The sequence below is a fragment of the Rhinolophus ferrumequinum genome, chromosome 25, assembly GCF_004115265.2.
Source record: "Rhinolophus ferrumequinum isolate MPI-CBG mRhiFer1 chromosome 25, mRhiFer1_v1.p, whole genome shotgun sequence".
NCBI lineage: Eukaryota > Metazoa > Chordata > Mammalia > Chiroptera > Rhinolophidae > Rhinolophus > Rhinolophus ferrumequinum.
Window position 1 is genome coordinate 6,991,921 of NC_046308.1, and position 18,961 is coordinate 7,010,881.

At 43.2% G+C, this 18,961-nt stretch overlaps 1 protein-coding gene across 7 annotated transcripts in view; it reads left to right on the forward strand.

Moving 5' to 3' along the window:
- The window catches only part of ACAD10 (acyl-CoA dehydrogenase family member 10), a 43,831-nt gene that overhangs the window by 15,286 nt on the left and 9,584 nt on the right, over nt 1–18,961 (forward strand). For all 7 annotated transcript variants that reach the window (XR_004422112.1, XR_004422113.1, XM_033098202.1 and 4 more), the window contains 7 exons: nt 1,329–1,470; nt 4,858–4,926; nt 6,356–6,537; nt 10,734–10,884; nt 12,229–12,374; nt 13,509–13,682; nt 16,245–16,645. Coding sequence is in view for 5 of the 7 variants with exons in the window: in XM_033098202.1 (XP_032954093.1) it covers nt 1,329–1,470; nt 4,858–4,926; nt 6,356–6,537; nt 10,734–10,884; nt 12,229–12,374; nt 13,509–13,682; nt 16,245–16,645 (1,265 nt within the window). In the remaining 2 variants the exon portion in view is untranslated. The remainder of the gene's footprint in view (nt 1–1,328; nt 1,471–4,857; nt 4,927–6,355; nt 6,538–10,733; nt 10,885–12,228; nt 12,375–13,508; nt 13,683–16,244; nt 16,646–18,961) is intronic.

Consider the following 18,961-nt stretch of genomic DNA (forward strand, 5'->3'; position numbering starts at 1 on the left):
GACTGTCACTGTCCAGGAGACGAACCTGGGGACTGCAGTGTGTGCCCAGGGGCGTTTAAGTGTTTTTCATTATTCTGAGATGACAGCTTGTTTGTAAAGGTGACTTAAAAGTTGCATGAATATAAAATGTGACAAACTTGCTCCATCTCTTTAGAAGTCCTACCCTTATTCTTCACATTCTACCCTGAGAAAAACAGGTGCTTCCTGAGCTTCTGAAGAAATTTCTACCGGGTGATAGCTTTGCCTCATCCATTTGATGCTTGAAAAAGACTTTTTGTATGAGCGTCACATGATGATGTTTCCCAGGGATTCTATGATGTTTTCCAGCATTCTTAGTGCCTCCACAGAACTGAGGGGCTCCTCCTGCTATCCAAGTCCTAACCAGGCCTGACCCTGCTTAGCTTCAGAGATCAGATGAGATCAGTGCATTCACAGAGGTACACCTGTAGACGAGGGGCTCTTGCTGACCAAGCCAGATAACTCAGGCAGACTCCCATTTCCTGCTCTTTTGACCAAATGAAATGAATCTATGTCTCAAGTTTGTCTTATTGTGAAGCAGAGGGCTAACTAGAATGTCTCTGCCAAAGAGTTCAGCCTGCGGAGGTGGGAAATTGCATCTCATGAAAGCAGCTTTGGCTCAAGCTGTAGGCCTTTGAGGAGCTCTTTTCAGCTGTCACACCAGTGTCAGGCGTGGTTTGGCTGAGAATGGGCTAAGGGACACACAAGGGCACTTTTCATCCTCAGGCTTAAAGCATTCCGTTTAGCAAGATGGGTTGCCATGACTGTGCTTGTGCTTGATAAACAGAACTAAAAAGCTTTTTTTCATGGAGCAGGAGTTGGCAAGAAGGACAAAACTGGACACTTGTACAAAGTGTGAATATTATTGTGGTGTAAATCCAGTGGCCTTTGCCACACTGTAGCGACATGTGATTCTGGACCCAAGCTGGTGGATTATGCCTGGGGCTCAATCACTTCTGGTACCCAGGGAGGAGGTGCTTTTCTTTCTTTCTTTTTTTTTAAACTTATTTATTTAAGTATGTTTTCCCAGGACCCATCAGCTCCAAGTCAAGTAGTTGTTTCAATCTAGTTGTGGAGGGCGCAGCTCACAGTGGCCCATGTGGGAATTGAACCGGCAACCTTGTCGTTAAGAGCATCGTGCTCTAACCAACTGAGCTAACCGGCCACCCCTGAGGAGGTGCTTTTCTTACAGTGCATCCCAAATCAGGATATCCTGCATCCCCAATGCTGAACTCCTTAGAAAGAAAGAATGTCTTTCCAGGTGTGCCCTCCAGAGCTGGTTTGAGTTTTCTTTGTTTTCAAACTTGCAGGAGTGCTGAAACTACTTCAGTTTGATCATGGGCTGTCAAATCCAACTTACTACATCAAGCTGGGTGACCATCAGCTGGTTCTAAGGAAGAAACCCCCAGGGACACTCCTTCCATCCGCCCATGCAATCGAGAGGGAGTTCAGGTAACGTCTCAGGCCCAGGCGCACCTGCCCACCTGGCCTCTGCAGCACAGCCCCTAAGCGGACAAGGCAGCACTCCAAGTGCCTTGAGACTTTTAAAACTGCTAGTCTAACTCTCCAACATGATTTCAAATAAGAACATGCCACCTAATTTTATTCTTATGTTTCTTTTCTTTACCTAAATCTGAAGGAGACTAGACTTTTTTGGAACTTCCAGATGCAAAAAGGCATTTTTGAGATACTCTTTAGTTTTATCATTTAGTCTTCAAGACTGTAAGACCGTTAGTCTTAAAATCAGTCTATCTGTGGGGTGATAGCCCAACAAATGTGGCCATGAGTTGATAGTTGTTGAAACGGGGTGATGGGTACCTGGGGTTTTTTTTTATATGAATCTCTCTACTTACATATGTTTGAAAGTTTCCATAATATGTTTAAAAGAAGAAATGTATCACTGCTCATTCTAAATAAAATAGTCTGCTTTGCAAATAGGAAAATTTAAACATAGCAGGTTGAAGGAAAAAAAAAAAACGAGCTCCAAATCTCTTGGAGAATAACTACGGACCCAATGAATGGGCTCCAAGGTGTGGCTTCCTCTCCTGACAACTTCCTCTTCCTTTTCCTCTCTCTTCCGTCCAGCCTGTTATGCTCTGCAGAAGGAAAGTTGCAGAGAGTAGTAGGGACAGTGCGATTGCGGCTCCTGGACCCTTGTTCTTTCTGTTTACTGTCTCTCCTCCACACTTTTTGGCTCCGGCGATTTGACATGTCTAAGTGTCGCAAGAACTGATGACTGACAATTACGAAGCCTTGGGGGTTCATCAGAGGAGAAAACCTATAGCTATTCCTGAACACCTGTATATGTTCTCATGTAACAGCAGGTGTGTGTTTATAGAAGAGAGACCCTAAAATGTAAAACCACCACTCTGTCTTATGCATCCTGTTTGTGAACTGTCGGTAACCATTCCCAGAGGTACTGAGGAATTCTGCAGTATTAGAATGACATTCCAGAAATCTAGGAATGCACAGAATTTCCATTTTAGTAAAGGGATAAAATGTACATTTGAAAATGAAATCTAATACGGTATCTGTTTATAAAATGCCAAATGTAAATCTGAACAACTGTTTTAGAAAAGAGTATAACACAATTTATTAAAAACCTCAGAATAGTCATACTTTTAGACCTAATAATTCCAATTAGCAGATCGCTCTTAAAAAACATTCTAAATAGGGAAAAAAGCTATATGCATTAATATGCTCACCACAGTGTTGTTTATAATAAAAAATTGAAAACACCTTAAAGTTACAATAATTGGGAAATGATTAAGTAAACCTTGGTATAGCTACCTGTTGCAACAACAATAATAGCTAACACTTACTGACTGTTTAGTATGTACCAGGCACTATAATAAATGCTTTGAATTGTTAACTCAAAGCATTCTCACAACTCCACGATATGTTACTATTATGATCCCCATTTTACAGATGAAGAAAGTGAGGCTTAAAGAGGTATGTTATCTGAGTGATGGAGTCTGGATTCACACTCAGGGGAAGTGGGATTCCATAGCCTGGCCTTAATGATGATGATTATTGCCCCCAATAAAAGTATGCCTATAATAACATTAAAATGTGTGATAAAATGTTAATGTAATAAAAAACAGATACAAACTATATATAGTATTCTTAACTATTTTTTAAGACTTATGAATTGACACAAAAAATATTGGAAAGGAACAGATCACAGTGTTTACCACGGTCATGTCTGGGTCGTATGTTAGTGGTATTCTTCAGTTTTAAGTGACAGAAACTCACTTAGCCTGACTTAAGCATAAAAAAGGAGGAGAGATGGCAAAATTCATTGGCTTCATAATTGAAATAATGGTTGCACCCAGAGGCCCAAATAATGTTACCAGGACCCATTCATTCTCTCTTCATCTCTTAACTTTCTTTCCTCGCTAAGCCCCGTGATCGTTCCAGCATACCTCCTGAGATTGACGCATTTGCCCAATATGGTCACCGGTTTGTCCCCGAACCAATCTCTGTGGCCAGGAGGATGCAGTGTTTAGATTGGCCATATCTGAGTTTTATGTCCATCCCTCGAACCAGGGGTTGGGACAGTCCCACCCAAACCATGTGGGACTACAGTTGGGCAGAGCTGTTTCCCAAAGGACAGTTTACGTGTTATTATTAGGACATGAAGGGGGAAAAGGCAATCAGGCAGGCAACAGCAGGAGCTAATTACTGGTGATAAAACTGCAGAATTATTTTTCTATTTAAAAATTTATTCCTTACATGGTTCAGAGAATTTACCAGTAAAACCACTGGGGCTTGGTGTTTTTCTTAGGAAAAGGTTTTTGACTATGAATTCAATTTAATAAATATTGGGTTATTCAGATATTTTATCTTGTTTTAGTTTTGGTAAGCTGTAATTCCCAAGGAATTTGTCCATTTCATCTAAACTATCGAATTTATTTTTCATAATATTCCTTATTATCTTTTTAAACGTATGTAGGCTCTATAGTGATTTCCCCTCTTTATCATTCCTGGTATTGATTGATAATTTGTATATTCTCTCTTTCTCTCTCTCAATCTGTCGTCAGGCTAGCTAGGGATTTATCAATTGTGTTGATGTTTGCAAAGAACCAATGTTTGGTTTTATTATATTTTTCTGTTGTTTGTTTTCTATTTCTATTTCATTTATTTCTGCTCTTTATTACTTTCCATCTACTTACTCTGGGTTTACTTTTACCTTCTTAAGTGTAACCTTAGGTGATTGATTTAAAACCTTTCTTTTCTAATATGAGTATTTAAAGTTATAAATTACTCTCTGAACACATCTGCATCCCGCATATTTTTACATGTTATAGTTTTACTATTATTAGTGTCTGAAATATTTCCTAATTTCCCTTGTGATTCCTTGTTTGACCCATGGCTTATACGGAAATATACTATTTAAATTCCAAATACTTGGGCTTTTTCCCTGATTATTCATGGAGCTACACCAGCTCTATTAGGCTTACCAATTGCATGGTGCTCCCCCTTTCATCTGCTTTTTTTTTTCCTACCTTTTTTCTATGTACATTTTTATATTTAAAGTATGTCTCTTGTAGATAGCATATAGTTAGGTCTTACTTTTCTATCCAGTATGACAATTTCTGTCTTTTAATTGGAGTGTAATTATTGAAATGTTTGACTTACATCTATAATTTCACTATTTCTTTTTTGTTTATTCCATCTGTTGTTTTGTTTTGTTCTTGCCTACGTTGGAGTCAATTGAATACTTTTAGAATTACATTTTAATTTCCGCATGTACTAATTTTTAAATCAAAAAAATAATTGTAAGAAAGTCTCACCAATTCAGCCAGCAGTGATGCTCATTTTGCTTTGTTCTGGCAGGATAATGAAAGCCCTTGGGAATGCTGGAGTACCTGTCCCCAAAGTTCTTCACCTCTGTGAAGATTCCGGGTAATGTTCAAATTTATTTTTCCATTGCATATTCAAGCTGCAGAAGAGAAAAGCCAACATAGTAACTGAAATTCCAGTTTGTTACAGTAAAGACAAATAACACTGGGGTGGGAGAGAAAAGAGACTTTATAGCAACCTGTCCTAGAAGTTCACAGATCTTTAAGTTATCCTGAAAGATAAAGAAATGCTTGCTTTTGTAAGAATTAGTAGAAAACATCTTTTTATAACATAAAAATATAGATCCATCTAGTTTTATGTTGTTTTTGTTTAATTATTTTACTTTAGTCTGTCTAAACTGTTTTTAAACTGCTTTGTAATACATCTGTCCCTTTTCCCCAACTTTTTAATTATGAAAATTTTGAAATGTACAGAAAGTTGAAAGAAGAAAAAATAGTATAATGAGCACCCATTTACACTTCATCTACGTTAAAACATTGTTTCCACTTTGCCACATTTCCTGTCTCTCTATATGTGTATGTGTGTGTATACATGTACATATGCTTATGTGTAGTCTGTATATTAATTTTATATAAATAGCAATGATTACATAATAAAATAATTTTATATTTTGTAAAATAAATAAATATACTTTATGTATATATAAATTATTTTTAACTAAACCTTTTGAAGTAAGTTTCAGGCAGCATACATCTCCTAAGAATAAAGACATTTTCTTTCATAACCACAGCAGAATTATTATACTTAATTAACTATAATTTAATAATATAACTTAATATCTAGCACACATTCAAGTCAGGATAAAGTTCTAATGGTAAAAATTTCAAAAGAACTTTTTAGAGTAGTAAACTGATTTCTAATAATGACTAAAAAGATGAATTAATATTTCAGTGTGTCACCCTAATACTATTGGGTGGTAAACTCATACGTTCCATTCATACCACTGGATAATGATAAAAATAACAAAAATAAGAAAGGGTATTTACTGAACCCTCATTGGAACCAGACACATATATGCCAGGCACTCCATATATATTTGCTCTCGCAATTCTCAAAACTACCCTTTAAAGTTTTACAGATTTAAAAAAACCCCAAATCCCAGAGAGGTTTACTAAGTCCCACATGATCACACTGCTAGGGAGGGGTAGAGGGGGGACACCTGGTTCTGTATGGCCCCAAGGCCCCCCGGCCCCAACAGCTGCTTTGCTGTATTACCACACTGAAACCCATGCGATGGCTTCTACCCGTGGACCAAAGAGAAGAAAGGTGTGCTGGCCAAGAAGTAGGACAGGGCTCTGTGTGGGGGTGGTTTGGGAGGGGGTCCTTCTCACTCCCTGAGCTTATGTGCAAAAGATAAAGGAAATGTCTAGTACTCGGGGTCTGAATCCTTCCCCAGCACTCAGCATACACACAGGGCGGAAGAGCAGCGCCACATTGTGAGCCACCAAAACCCCGTCTGTGTCCTTCCCAGGGTCATTGGCACACCCTTCTACCTGATGGAATACTGCCCCGGCGTGGTCTACAAAGACCCTTCTCTGCCAGGCTTGGAGTCCAGCCAGAGGCGGGCCATATACACTGCCATGAACAGAGTCTTGTGCAAAATCCACAGTGTGGACCTTAAGGCTACGGGCCTGGAAGACAACAGGAAACATGGTGAGCATGAGGCCGCTTGTCTTTCGTGGTGAGCATTTCCTCACTGTCGCCTCTGCTTCTGGGATTTGCATGGTTGTCAGGGTGTTAACACATCAAACGACTGGGAAATGTGCGTTGGGCTTATTAGCTTCCACTTGGAAATCCTGTGTATTCATGGAGGTGTTGCTTACCTAGACATTTTGTCCTGGGATAAATCCCTTCATGGACTATAGAATCTCTTCCTTGCAACTTTTATCTCACTAGATCATTTAAATCTTTCCTTTTTTGGATACTGGCCAAGGGTCTTTAAGATACTTCTCCGTTTTTCACCCTTTCCCTTACTCTTTTCAACAGGCATAGATTTTTTAAATGCCATTATGCCAATGTGTTTTGTTTTTCTAATGTCTGAGGGTTCCGGCTGCTCCTCATCCTTGCCAGCACTTGGTACTGTCAGGTGTTTTCTTTTTTGAAGTGTAGCGTTCGATGAATCTTGACACAGGCACACAATTTTATAACCACCACAACTGTCTCCATGCTTTTGCATGCAACAACTTCAGCACAAACCAAGGAATCACTCACTGGTCAAGATTATCTGACTCTTGACCAGTATGGATTCCTGGCCATAGTCAAAAAGAATCTCTCAGCTAAGCAGCCTTTTCTTTCTCTGCTTTTAACCAAAACATGCCTGTTTTCTGTATGAAAGGCTACACTGTGTCCAAAGTACATGAACTTCCTAACACACGTCTGCCGAGTTCCCTGAAGTTCCCCACTCCAGAGGCACGTGATCTGAGTCCCCAAAACTAACAGTTTGAGACGCTATTGTACGACGGAGCAGGCTGGCCAAATTCCTAATGCAAATTGAGGGGGCCCCACCCCTGCCAAGTACAAGCAGATCTTTCTCATCCCCCCATAGTCTAACCTGTTGACCAGAGATACACCCTCTGTGGAGGTTCCCCTCCATCTTGGTGCTCTTCGTGGGAAATACTAATACTAAAAATGCAGTCATAGTGTATCTGAAGTTCACATTTAGGTGGGCGTCCTGGATGTCATCTGGCAGCCCTAGTGACCAGTAAAAGGGCCAACCGGCAAGGACAATAGATGACACCTATACTGATCCATTGTTTCAGATGGAAAGAGAACTGGGCCAAAAGCCAGATACTAATTTGTGGCTGACCTTAGACAAGTCCCATTATTTTGTTACAGTTTTCTCAATAGTAAAGGTTTGGTTTAAAAAAAAAAAAAACAACCCCGGCTCCCATATAGGGCTGATGTGAAAAGCAGATGAGCTGGTAACTCCCAGTGCTCTGAATGAAAAGAAAGCCTCAGGCAGACGAAGTGATGGGCCCTGTGACCTCCCGCCATGGCCACGGAGAGAGAACCACTTATGGAAGTCTCTCCCACTTGCTGTCTGAGTGAACCTTTGCCTTTTATTTTCAAAGTGGACTATTTTGCCACTCTTTCCACTGACCTATTAGCACAAAGAGACAAAGCAGAAATCTGATGTGATTTCATGTGACCCAGGGCCAGCCTCCTGGGCCACAGACTGTGTTCTGAGCCTGAGAGCATAAAGCAGCTTCGTTGTATATCAGGTTCACTGATCGAGCTGCACGGGCATCAGATCGTCCTTTCCAAGAATCCTGCAATTGCTCAGTTATGTCAGGAATCCAGCTGCTCGGCAGGGCATTGGCTCTATCTATACAGAGCGTACCAAAAACATGTATACACATTTTAAGAAAGGAAAATTGTATTAAAATTGTAATACTCAATATATACCGATAACAAGATGAAGAAACATCATGTTTGGCTTCTGCAATTACAAGAGGTGCTCAAAGTGGTTCCCATCAGTGTCCAGACACTTCTGATTACGGCGAACTACTGTTTGAGCAACGCTGACCCAAGTGTCCACTTGTATACTTTTTTTTGCATATATATATATATATATATATATATATATATATATACACACACACACACACACACACAAATAGTGGTATACATGTGTGGGTATGTATATATATATATATATATGTATATATATCACTTTGTGTTAAAGGGGGAGTGTTTAAATAAACTTAAATATTTGTTTGCACAAGTGAAGAATATCTCCAAAAGGAAACCTAAGAAATTCGTCACATGGGTTGCCTTTGGGAAAAAGAGCTGAGTGGCTGGGCAGAGGGGTAGGAGAAAGACTTCACTGCATTCCCTTTTACTTTACTTTCAAGCCATGTGAATATATTGTCTGTTCAAGAGAACACATTTAAATTCGTTGAAGAAAAGAGCATACAAACATGATTTCTAATAAAAAGGAACTTTTGACAAAGATCCTTTAGGTACAGTCTAATTATCACAAAGAACCTTTCCACCAAGGCCCTGCAGGGAGCATAAATCCTCTTTTCTCATCCCAGAGGGTCAGGCTGGCCGATTCAGTGGCAGGAGGCCTGCTAGGGACCAGTGGCCAACAGAGCCAGAGACTTGGGGACAGCTGCCTCTGCTTCCCGTGAGAAGGGAATGTGAGCAGCACTGAGTTGGTATGTATGGGGAGGGGGTGGGGCGTCCCAAATCCACACAGGAGAGTTTCTTGAGGGGCTCCTTCCACAAAGGCTCCACTCCTATGGTTTCGTATTTGACTTATTATGATAATTTCAAACTTACAGATGTATGAACTAGTACAATGAATAACTATCTATGCCCACTACCAATCTTAACCATGGTTAACTGTTGCCGTTTCGCTTCTCTCTTGCTTTGTGTGTGTGTGTGTGTGTGTGTGTGTGTGTGTGTGTCTACATATAATTAACAAAGTTCACCCGAAAGACTCCAGTCTGCATTCCCTCAGAATAAGGACGTTCCTCACTGCCATTATCATTACCATTCCTCAACACCATCAAGTTTACCATTTTCCCAGAATGTTTAAAACCCAGTCCATAGGCACATTTCCTCGTTATCCCCCTTATATCTTTTACAAATTAATTTTTCTTTCTTCTTCCAAATCAGGATCAATCAAGGAACCTAGCACAGCCCTCCACCCCATACCTGTTTTTTCCCCCAGTGAATTTTTTAAGAAACCAAGTCAGTTGTCTTACAGATTTGTCTCGATTATTTCCTTATGGTTTCATTTACTGCTGTCTTCCATTTCCTATAATTCTGAAAACTGGAAGTTAGCCCTAAAGGTTTGATTTGTTTCGGGTGATATTCCTGGATTTTGATCTCCACTTCTCAGAGCCCAGCTGGATCCTCTGAAGGGCAGTGTCTGGATGCTCTGAACATGCAGTGGACGCCACAGAAGCTGTTTGGTCTCTCTGTCCTTGTCTTTAAACCCTCTGGGGACCATTTTTCTCTCAGATGAGGGTGAGGGCCTGGCTTAGAGCCAGGGACCTGACAGGTGGTTTATTATGAGTTATATTAATAGTGACAGTTAGTAATTGTCAATTGACAGTAACAGTGACATAATAATGGCTGCCATTCACTGAGCAGCCTTCTGTGCCAGCTATGTATTTGGCGTGTCATACAGATTTTGTTTAGCCTTCACGACAGTCCTACAGAATTTAGGTATCACAGGAGAAGCAAGGGAGGCTCAGAGAGGTTAAATCAACGGAAGACCTTGACTGTGAGCCGCGTTAACTCCAGAATTCCTTTCAGTGTCCAGTCCCAGAGGTAACTTGCGAGTTCCCCAACTGTGGTATCTCTTGGATTTCTCAGCAAACGACTGAATAGTAGCAAGTATTCACATAATACTTACTACATGCCAGGAACAGTTCCAAGGGCTTTCCATATTTTATCCTCCCAACAACTCTATGAGGACCATCTCATCAATGAAGAAAAACTGAGGCACAGACAGGTTAAATGACATGTCTGAGATCACAGAGATAAAGAATGGCAGAGCTGGGAGACCCAGGCGGTCCGGCCTCAGCGTCCATGCTCTTAGCCAACCGCTGTTGTTTAGCCAAAAAGGGATTTCCTAACAGCTATTAGGAAGCTCATAGGACCGCTGAGAGGGCCAGGGATCAGGCTTGGAGGCCACGTGGCTGGGAACAATGCCCAGCTCACTGATCCAGCCAAGATAAAACGCCAGTGGCTTCCCCTTGGGGTGGCAGGAGCATCCTGTGGGAAATCTCCAGTCATAAGATGATGCCACAGAGCATCACAAAGGTTTGTACGCACTGGTTCACTTTTGAAACCTTTGGAGGTTGTTGGAATGGCTCTGATCCTCTTTCTCTCAGGGGACTATATTCCACGTCAGGTGCAAACCTGGATTAAGCAGTATCGAGCCTCAGAAACGAGCACCATCCCGACGATGGAGCGGCTCATCGAATGGCTGCCGCTCCATCTTCCCAAGCAAGAGAAGACCACGGTGGTGCACGGGGACTTCAGGTAGACACGAGGAGGGCTGAATGTTTAGATGTGCAAAATGATGAGAAGGGCCTCTGAAGGGCAAATTAAGCAGCTGGTGTTGGCCCCGTTTACAGTCGTGACTTATTCCCATTACAAGGGATCTCCCTGCGCATGGCCTTTTAAGGCAGAGTTGCTCAGCCTTGGCACTATTGACATTTTGGGCCAGATTTTTCTTTTTTTTTTTTTTTTTTAATTTTATTGGGGAACAGTGTGTTTCTCCAGGGCCCATCAGCTCCAAGTCGCTGTCCCTCAATCTAGCCATGGAGGGCGCCGTTCAGCTCCAAGTCCAATGACCATTTTTCAATCTTTAGTTGCAGGGGGCACAGCCCACTGTCCCATGCGGGAATTGAACCGGCAACCTTGTTGTTGAGAGCTCGCGCTCTAACCAACCACCCCAGACCAAATAATTCTTTATGATGGGGGGCTGTCCTGAGCAACAGGGGCGTCACTGCCACCCATAGGTCTGAAGGTACAAGCATGTGCTCCAGTTATTACTACCGCATAACAAACCCCTCGAAACTGTGTGGCTGGAAACAATGACAGCAGGTATTTTGCTCCTAGATCTGCAGTCTGGGCATAGGATAGCTTGTGTCACCTGGGGTGGCTTCAGACTGGGGGTTGGAATGACCTGAGGGCTCACTCAGATGCCTGGCACTGGGCAGAGAAGACATGAACATCTGGCTCCTTGGGCCACTCTCTGTCTCTTTGCGGCTTCTCACATGGTCTCCCCAGTATGGCAGCTTCTGGGTAGCTGGTCTTCTTACCTGGAGGCTCATGGCTCCAAAGGTGTGTGTTCCAAGAGCGGGGGCTGGGCAGGAGCTGATCACCTTTTCTGACCTCGTCTTGGGAGTCACTCAGCATCACTTCCACCTGCATTATATTGTTAGAAGCAAGTTGCTTCAAGACGCGAAGAATCCAACTCTTTCTTTAGTGGCAGGAGTGTCAAAGAGTTTGCAGACCTGTTTTAAAGCCATCACAGGGAAAAGCCCAAAGAGGGTAGCCATGTGGAGAGAGAGCTGGTAGGCTAAAGCTGTGGCTCTTGGGAGAGGAATACAGCTGGCCCTCAGCTCTCTGAGAGGGAGCTGGCAAATACACAACCCTTCCCATCTCCTGCTGGTGTCCTCCCTGGCTGAGCCCCACTGAGCCAGAGGGCAAGGGAGCCAGCTGGTGGATGTAGACCCGCCCTGCAGCTGAGGCTCCTGGGCACTGAGGGGCCTGGAGGGTACGGGTGCATTTGGAAGGGCAAACAGAAGATGCCCAGCACAGGTACCCCCTAGCGGTCAGTTTTTGTAGCCCTGTCTCACCCTTCTGTGGTTTCTTCAGGCTGGACAACCTGCTGTTCCATCCAGAAAAGATGGAGGTGCTTGCTGTCCTTGATTGGGAACTGTCTACCTTAGGCGACCCCCTTGCGGATGTGGCCTTCAGCTGCCTGGCTCACTACCTGCCCCCCAGTTTTCCCGTACTTCGAGGTAGGGACTGCTGTGGGAGAGACAGAGGGACCGAGCCGGCTGCATTCTCAAAGCATTCAGGCAAACTCAGCAGAAGTAGCTGTGATTGGGCTGGTGCATGAACTTGACATCCTGGTGGTTTGGGTAGAAAATGCAGTTGGGGTACATTCCTGTCGTAATGGGGGTAATTAGGTATAGCGAGTATTTTAAGTGAGAAGGATGTGCATATAGGTACCTCGTATGTTTCCACACAACTAATTTCTATTTAATTTTTTAAACTCAAAGATACAGTTTTATTTTCAAAACTTTAGAGCCAACAGGTAAAAAAGAAAAATTAAAATCATCAATAGTCCCAGAGGTCACTGCCGAACTTTTCATTCTGGTCATCTTTTTTTCTATGTGTATACATACATATATACATATACTATATGTATACATTTGTTTTAATGAAACTGATTATACAATTTTATGACCTTTTTTTCACTTAATTATATACTTTGGACATGTTTTCTTGCCATTAAATATTCTTCTACAGCATCATTTTAATGATGGCATAGGATTTTTATGGTATAGAATTAATCAAGACATTTGGTTTGATTCCTATTTGGATATTTAATTTGTTTCAAATTTTTTATATATTACACCCCCCACCCTCACAAAAAAGGCAGTGAACATCTTTGTAGTAATATATTTACCTATATAGATATAAGGTATACTCCTAGGATAAGTTCCTAGGAATGGAATATATTACATGCTCCTAAACCATGAAAATATTCCAAATGAAGCAAGTTGTCACTTTTTCATAATTTGGTGGGATCTGTCTCTCCATACTGTTCTTTGTCAAATGACTGATCGCAAATGCTACACATCCACCCTGAACTAGGGTCCAGATGGAATTGGAGGCCCCTCGTTCCTTCCCTTCCTCTACTCCCAATTTATTCTGAAACTGTGAGGCACCAATTTTGTGAATAATAGCTTCGTGCCTGGATCTCAGCCATCTAAGGAAGGAAGAGCCCTTGAAATAATCAGCTGACCCTTTGGACTAGCTATGGAGCCAACTTCCAGGGGAGGAAGTGATTTTCAGAATGTAAATACTGTGTGGCCACAGGGGCGTGTGGGAGTCACTGACTGCCCAGGGTGGCTCTGTCCCCACAGGTTTTAGTGGCTGTGATTTGACTCAGCTGGGTATCCCTACTGCAGAGGAGTATTTCAGGATGTACTGTCTTCACATGGGGATCGCTCCCATCAAGAACTGGAACTTCTACATGGCTTTCTCCTTCTTCCGCGTGGCTGCCATCCTACAAGGAGTCTATAAGCGCTCGCTCACAGGTAATGGGGTGGCCTCAGTTTCTCCCCCTGGAAACCCACCCGTGGCCACAGGCTTCAGAGGGACAGGTTTGGCCAGAGTCTCTAAGAGTCAGTGAATTCAACCATTTGTCAGTATGTATATATCATAGATTATAGTCTTTAAAATAGTTAAACTTTTTAAAATGATTAAAATAATATATATAACATTTTAAAGTAAAATCATATAGGATAAAAATTTAGGTACTGAAAAATACGTGTAAGATGATCACATTTTTATAAAACTTGGAGAGAAGATAGATATACAGAAAAAATTGGGTGGCCCAAGAAACTGAACAGTAGTGTTTATCTTTGAGAAGTGGTGCTGAGAAGGAAGGAAATTGTCCTATATGATTGAATTTTTCTCATGTCTGGTGTCTCCACGCTGTGTACGCTCCCTATCCGTTAGTCACTTAATCATCTCAGTAACCAGATTACTGTCAGGGTATCACAGTGTTCAGGTAACCCTTATTTTACTTAATAATGGCCCCAAAGCGCAAGAGTAGTGATGCTGGCAATTCGGATCTGCCCAGAGAAGCCATAAAGTGCTTCCTTTAAGGAAAAGGTATGTATGTATGTATGTATAGGAAAAAACAGTATATAGGGTTTGGTGCTATTCTGGAACATATCCGCTGTGGACAGGGGGTGCTATTATAAAAACATTCGATAAGGGGAAACCAAAAAACCCAACTATATGAACACCAAAATTAGTTCTGCACGTTTGTCTTCTCTAAACTCATTTCTCTGTTTGAACAGTTGAGATGTGTGGTATTTCTCTGGACAGTGGGTTTAGAGAAGGAGCACTTGTTTCAAAGGCATTCTCTGTATGGTGTCAATCACAAGAGACGTCATTTCCTCTTTAGATTCGCAGGAGGGGGATGGTGACCAGAGCCCAGGGACTGAGCTACAGTCTGTACCAGTCCCAGCCCACGTGTCACTGTCCTTTATCAATAAACGGGTGCCAAAGACTAGGATTCCTGTAGATGGCTGCTGTTACCATAGAAAGGCAAAACTGCTTGTGACTGCAGCTTAGGAGGTGGTCTCTTCTGCGGGGACTACGTTTGGGAAAATACACCAGAACTGATAGTTTGTAATCAACCCAAGCTCCTACGAGTGATTGTCCAAGAGACAAAGAAAGCAGTGCCCTGAGATCGAGATCCAATTAAAGAGAAGAAAATTTGGAGAACATTTTGTACTCTGTTGAAGAAGAAAACCATTATGAATAACAACGAGTTTCAGGGAGGTGTCTCCCTCATTGATGCGGTGTGTACCGTCTGAGTACTGAGGGGAAAGGTGGGCGCCCTCATGCTTGTCAGCCCTCACTATCATCAGTGACGCAGGGAAGGGCCTGTCTGGTCCCCAGGGTGCACCCCAGGGCTCGGATCCATCCCAGCACCTAGAAGGTGCTGAGTAGAGACTCGCTGAGGCCCAGAGGTCTGCATTCTCGGCTGTGTAGCAGATGGATTTGGTGCCTGGTTTGTAAAGAATAGCAGAATATCTTTAACACCAAAACTGCATAAAAATGACTCTTTTGAGAAGCTAGCCATGGCAGAAGCCGGAAGAAAAACAGGCCTCTGTGAAGATCCAAAGAGAATGGGGAAAACAGTCTTTTTAGAACATGAGAATGCTAAAAATGATCCAAGAGAGCCTGCTGTAAAAAAAGCCCACCATAAGGAGACAGTGTACACACACCCACATGGCTGGATCTCAGAAGTGGCAGGCTCGCTGAAAAGACTACATACCCTGTGATGTATTTGTGACATTCCGAAAAGCAAACTATAGGAACAGAGATCAGTATCACCAGAGGCTGGGGAGAAGGGTTGGGTACAAAGGCACACTGGAGATTTGGGGAAGGTGGGAGTAGTGTGTACCTTAGTGGTGGTGGTGACTACCTGACCTACCTTGCAGAATTAGACACTTTAGAAAGAGGGTATACGTACACTATACCTAAATTTAAAAAAAAAATCCTTTCTGAAAAAGTCTTGAGCATATTAAAGAAAGCAAAAGAGAGAGTGAGAGCATGACTAGAGTGAGTTCTGCAACGCTGGTGATGGCATCGACCTAACAAAATGGAGCCTAGAGACTGGCCATTATTCTAATCCTGTGTGAGCCTGTTTTGTCAGTTTCATAGCAGGGGCAGCGTAGGATAATGCAGGCTTCCTGTTACCCACTGGGGACAGCAGAAGTAATTTGGGGGTGTTACTGATTCAATTTAGTTTCTTTAGGAAAAGAGGTCAAGAGCAGGCCAACTGAGTTCCACTTCTGGCTCCCAGCCCACTGATGTAAGCTCAGGCACGTCTCTTCTGTCTCTGACTTAAATCCTTACCCTAAAGTGGGGATTAAAGCAGTCATACTGCTTGGGGAATTCAGTGAGCTCTGAGGACACACATAAAGCGGTACACTCGCTTAACACCGTGTCTGGTCCATGGCAGATGCTTAGCAAGTGGTAATAACTTGCTGCTGATATAAGAACAATATTATCATGTGTTAGCATTATGACTAAGGGCAGTTTCGGAGTAATCACTGATTTTTTTTGCTTCTGCTCAGGGCAGGCAAGCTTAGCAACCACTCAACAAAATGGAAAGCTGACTGAATTTATGTCCAATCTGGCATGGGACTTTGCAGTCAAAGAAGGGTTCCGGATTTTCAAAGAGATGCCAGCCACAAAACCATTAACGAGGTCCTACCACACATGGGCCGGTCCACAGTCTCTGCTGAGCCGCCCAGGAACCAGGAGTTACATACGCCTTCCAGAATCTTCCCCAGCTCATACCCCACAGGGAGCTCTGGTTATCTCTCCAGAGGGCCTTTCCCCACCAGTCAGGGAGCTGTACCAGCGGTTGGGGCAGTTTATGGAGCAACATGTGTATCCTGCTGAGCCAGAGCTGCGGAGTCACCAGGCCTCAGCTGAGAGATGGACCCCTTCCCCACTGGTTGAAGAGCTCAAGGTAAAGTGGCCTTTTGAGAGTCGGTGAGACCTCATTAAGGTGGTAGCACCTCAGCTGCCCTGGACACACCTGCTCCCTCCAGGTAGTGAAGAGACAGAGCTGAGCTGAATTACCTTTGCTTTCCACCATTACTGGGAATTCCTTGTTGTGGTTTATAACCTGGGGCAGGTGGGCCCAATATGCGTATTTGAATTATGTACATTTGAAACAGTATGATATTAAATACATCAGTTAATAAAGCCTGTCTTTAAAGAACCCATAATGTCAAAGCTAAAGGGCCACATGAGTTGTAAACTGTGTGCTGTTTTTGCATGACGACACCACTTTAGTTCTTGACACGGTTAGTCTTGGCCTGTCTTAGTTTTTAAGTTATTTGAGGTCTTCAGGAGCACATATTTTGCCTACAATACAACCATCACCTACTTTAAAAAAAAGTAGCATCATCACTTTTTTCTAGTTAAAAACCAAATTGCAAAATTAACCGAAGCTCAACCGTGACAAAAGTACGTAACATAGAAAGAAAGAGTTCTCTATGATTCTCCACCCTTTGTGGTAACCACTGTGAACAATGTGGTACTTAGGCTGCCAGCTTTTTCTTTCAGTTCCATACTAACATATGTTATTATCCCTATGTTGTAATGGATCACCCTGGTTGCTCATTCGACTCTTCTGCTTGCTCATTGAACTTAATGACATGTCACCTTCCCATGCCAGCATACCGAGAGATTGACCTCCGAGGGATTCTGCAGTGGGTGCACCATAATTTGTTTGCCCTCCCCCGGCTGAGGGACACTGGGTGTCTCAGTCACAGTCTAGGTGCAAGACACAGAAGCCACCTGTGGGTCACTTGAGGAGCCAAGGCTGTCAGCTAGGTGCTGCCATGGACAGGGAGGCCGAAGACCCAGCGTTAGAAGACAGCAAACGCTGCCACGGGAAGGCAGGCTGCAGGTAGCATGGCCAAGGCTGCCACACGAGCAGCCAGCTAGGAGGTGTCCCCTGGACGCCTCCTCAGGACTTGGCGTTTGAGGTGGGAATTTTCAGGTGGCCAGGCGTAGGCCCCATGCCTTTGGTGCCAGGAAGCAGGGAGGAGGGCGTGTTGGGTCCCCTTCATCTTCGGCAGTGGGAGACCGGCCTTGACCCCAACAAAATGTATACAGTGAGGGAGTCCCCCAGAATGAGAACAGGGTTTGGATCCTGTTGCACTGAATGTCTCATCTGTTTCTGTGTACACTTATTGTTTCAACAGGATAAACTCTTTGAAGTAAAACTACTAGTCCAAGAATGAGACCACTCAGAGTTTTAATAAATATTACCAAATTTTCATTCAGAAGGTTTTACCGACCTACACTGCCATCATTAACGTGTGAGATGCCCGTTCCCCACCTGCTGGCCCCCACACTTATCCTCGCCCATCTGGTATAAGCACAGAGGCATTGGAAAAGCAAACAGTCACGCAGCAGACTCCCCCAGACTCTACACCAGATGCCTAGGAAAAACCTAGGTTACTGAACATTCTGCTTCTCGTTATAGTGGAATAGGAGCATCATGTAACTAGGATTTTGGGGTAGAGTGGTGAAATTGTAGCCCCTGGCTTTTATCCAGTGTCATTACTACCCATGAATGAAAAGTATTTGGCCATTTGCAATGCATTTCATACATCCTGTGAAGTAAGCATTATTCACCTCGATTTAAACGTTAGGAAACGGATTTGTCCAGGGAGACAGCTAGAAAGAATAAGCACCTGGATTCAAAGCCAGATCCTCTGGGCTCAAATTCTGTGGGTCCCCCTACCCCCAACTACAAGATAATTACATTCATTTCTTCATTGTACCTCTTCTCAGAACTCCCTTGCTTCCTACGTCTCCCTTCCCATTTTACTTTATTTGTTCCAACTAATCTGCCCTTCTCCTTGGCCACTTCACTCTGAGCTAATTAGCTTTGCCCAAAATACAAGACAAGTCATGTACTGATTCTAGCAGAACATGTCATTGAGACCGGGCCCAATATAAATGTACACAATCAGGCTAGCTGGCCCCTCCCAGCGAGAAGTGATGGTAATTACATCCATAATGACTAACGAGTGCAGCCTGCCAGCTTCAGTGTCAGGCACTTTATGTGTTATCTCATTTAATCCTCACAACACCCAGGGAGGTGGGTGCTGTGGCCATTGGTGAGTTTGGGCTGCCTGGTGTCCATTCCTCTTTCTCTTGGTAGCAGTACCCCACTTTCATTTGGGGGCACTCCCTCCCCACTTCGGCTGTATGCAGGACTGTCAGTCGAGGGGCCAGCCCAGCCATCCCCAGCCAAGAAGTGAGC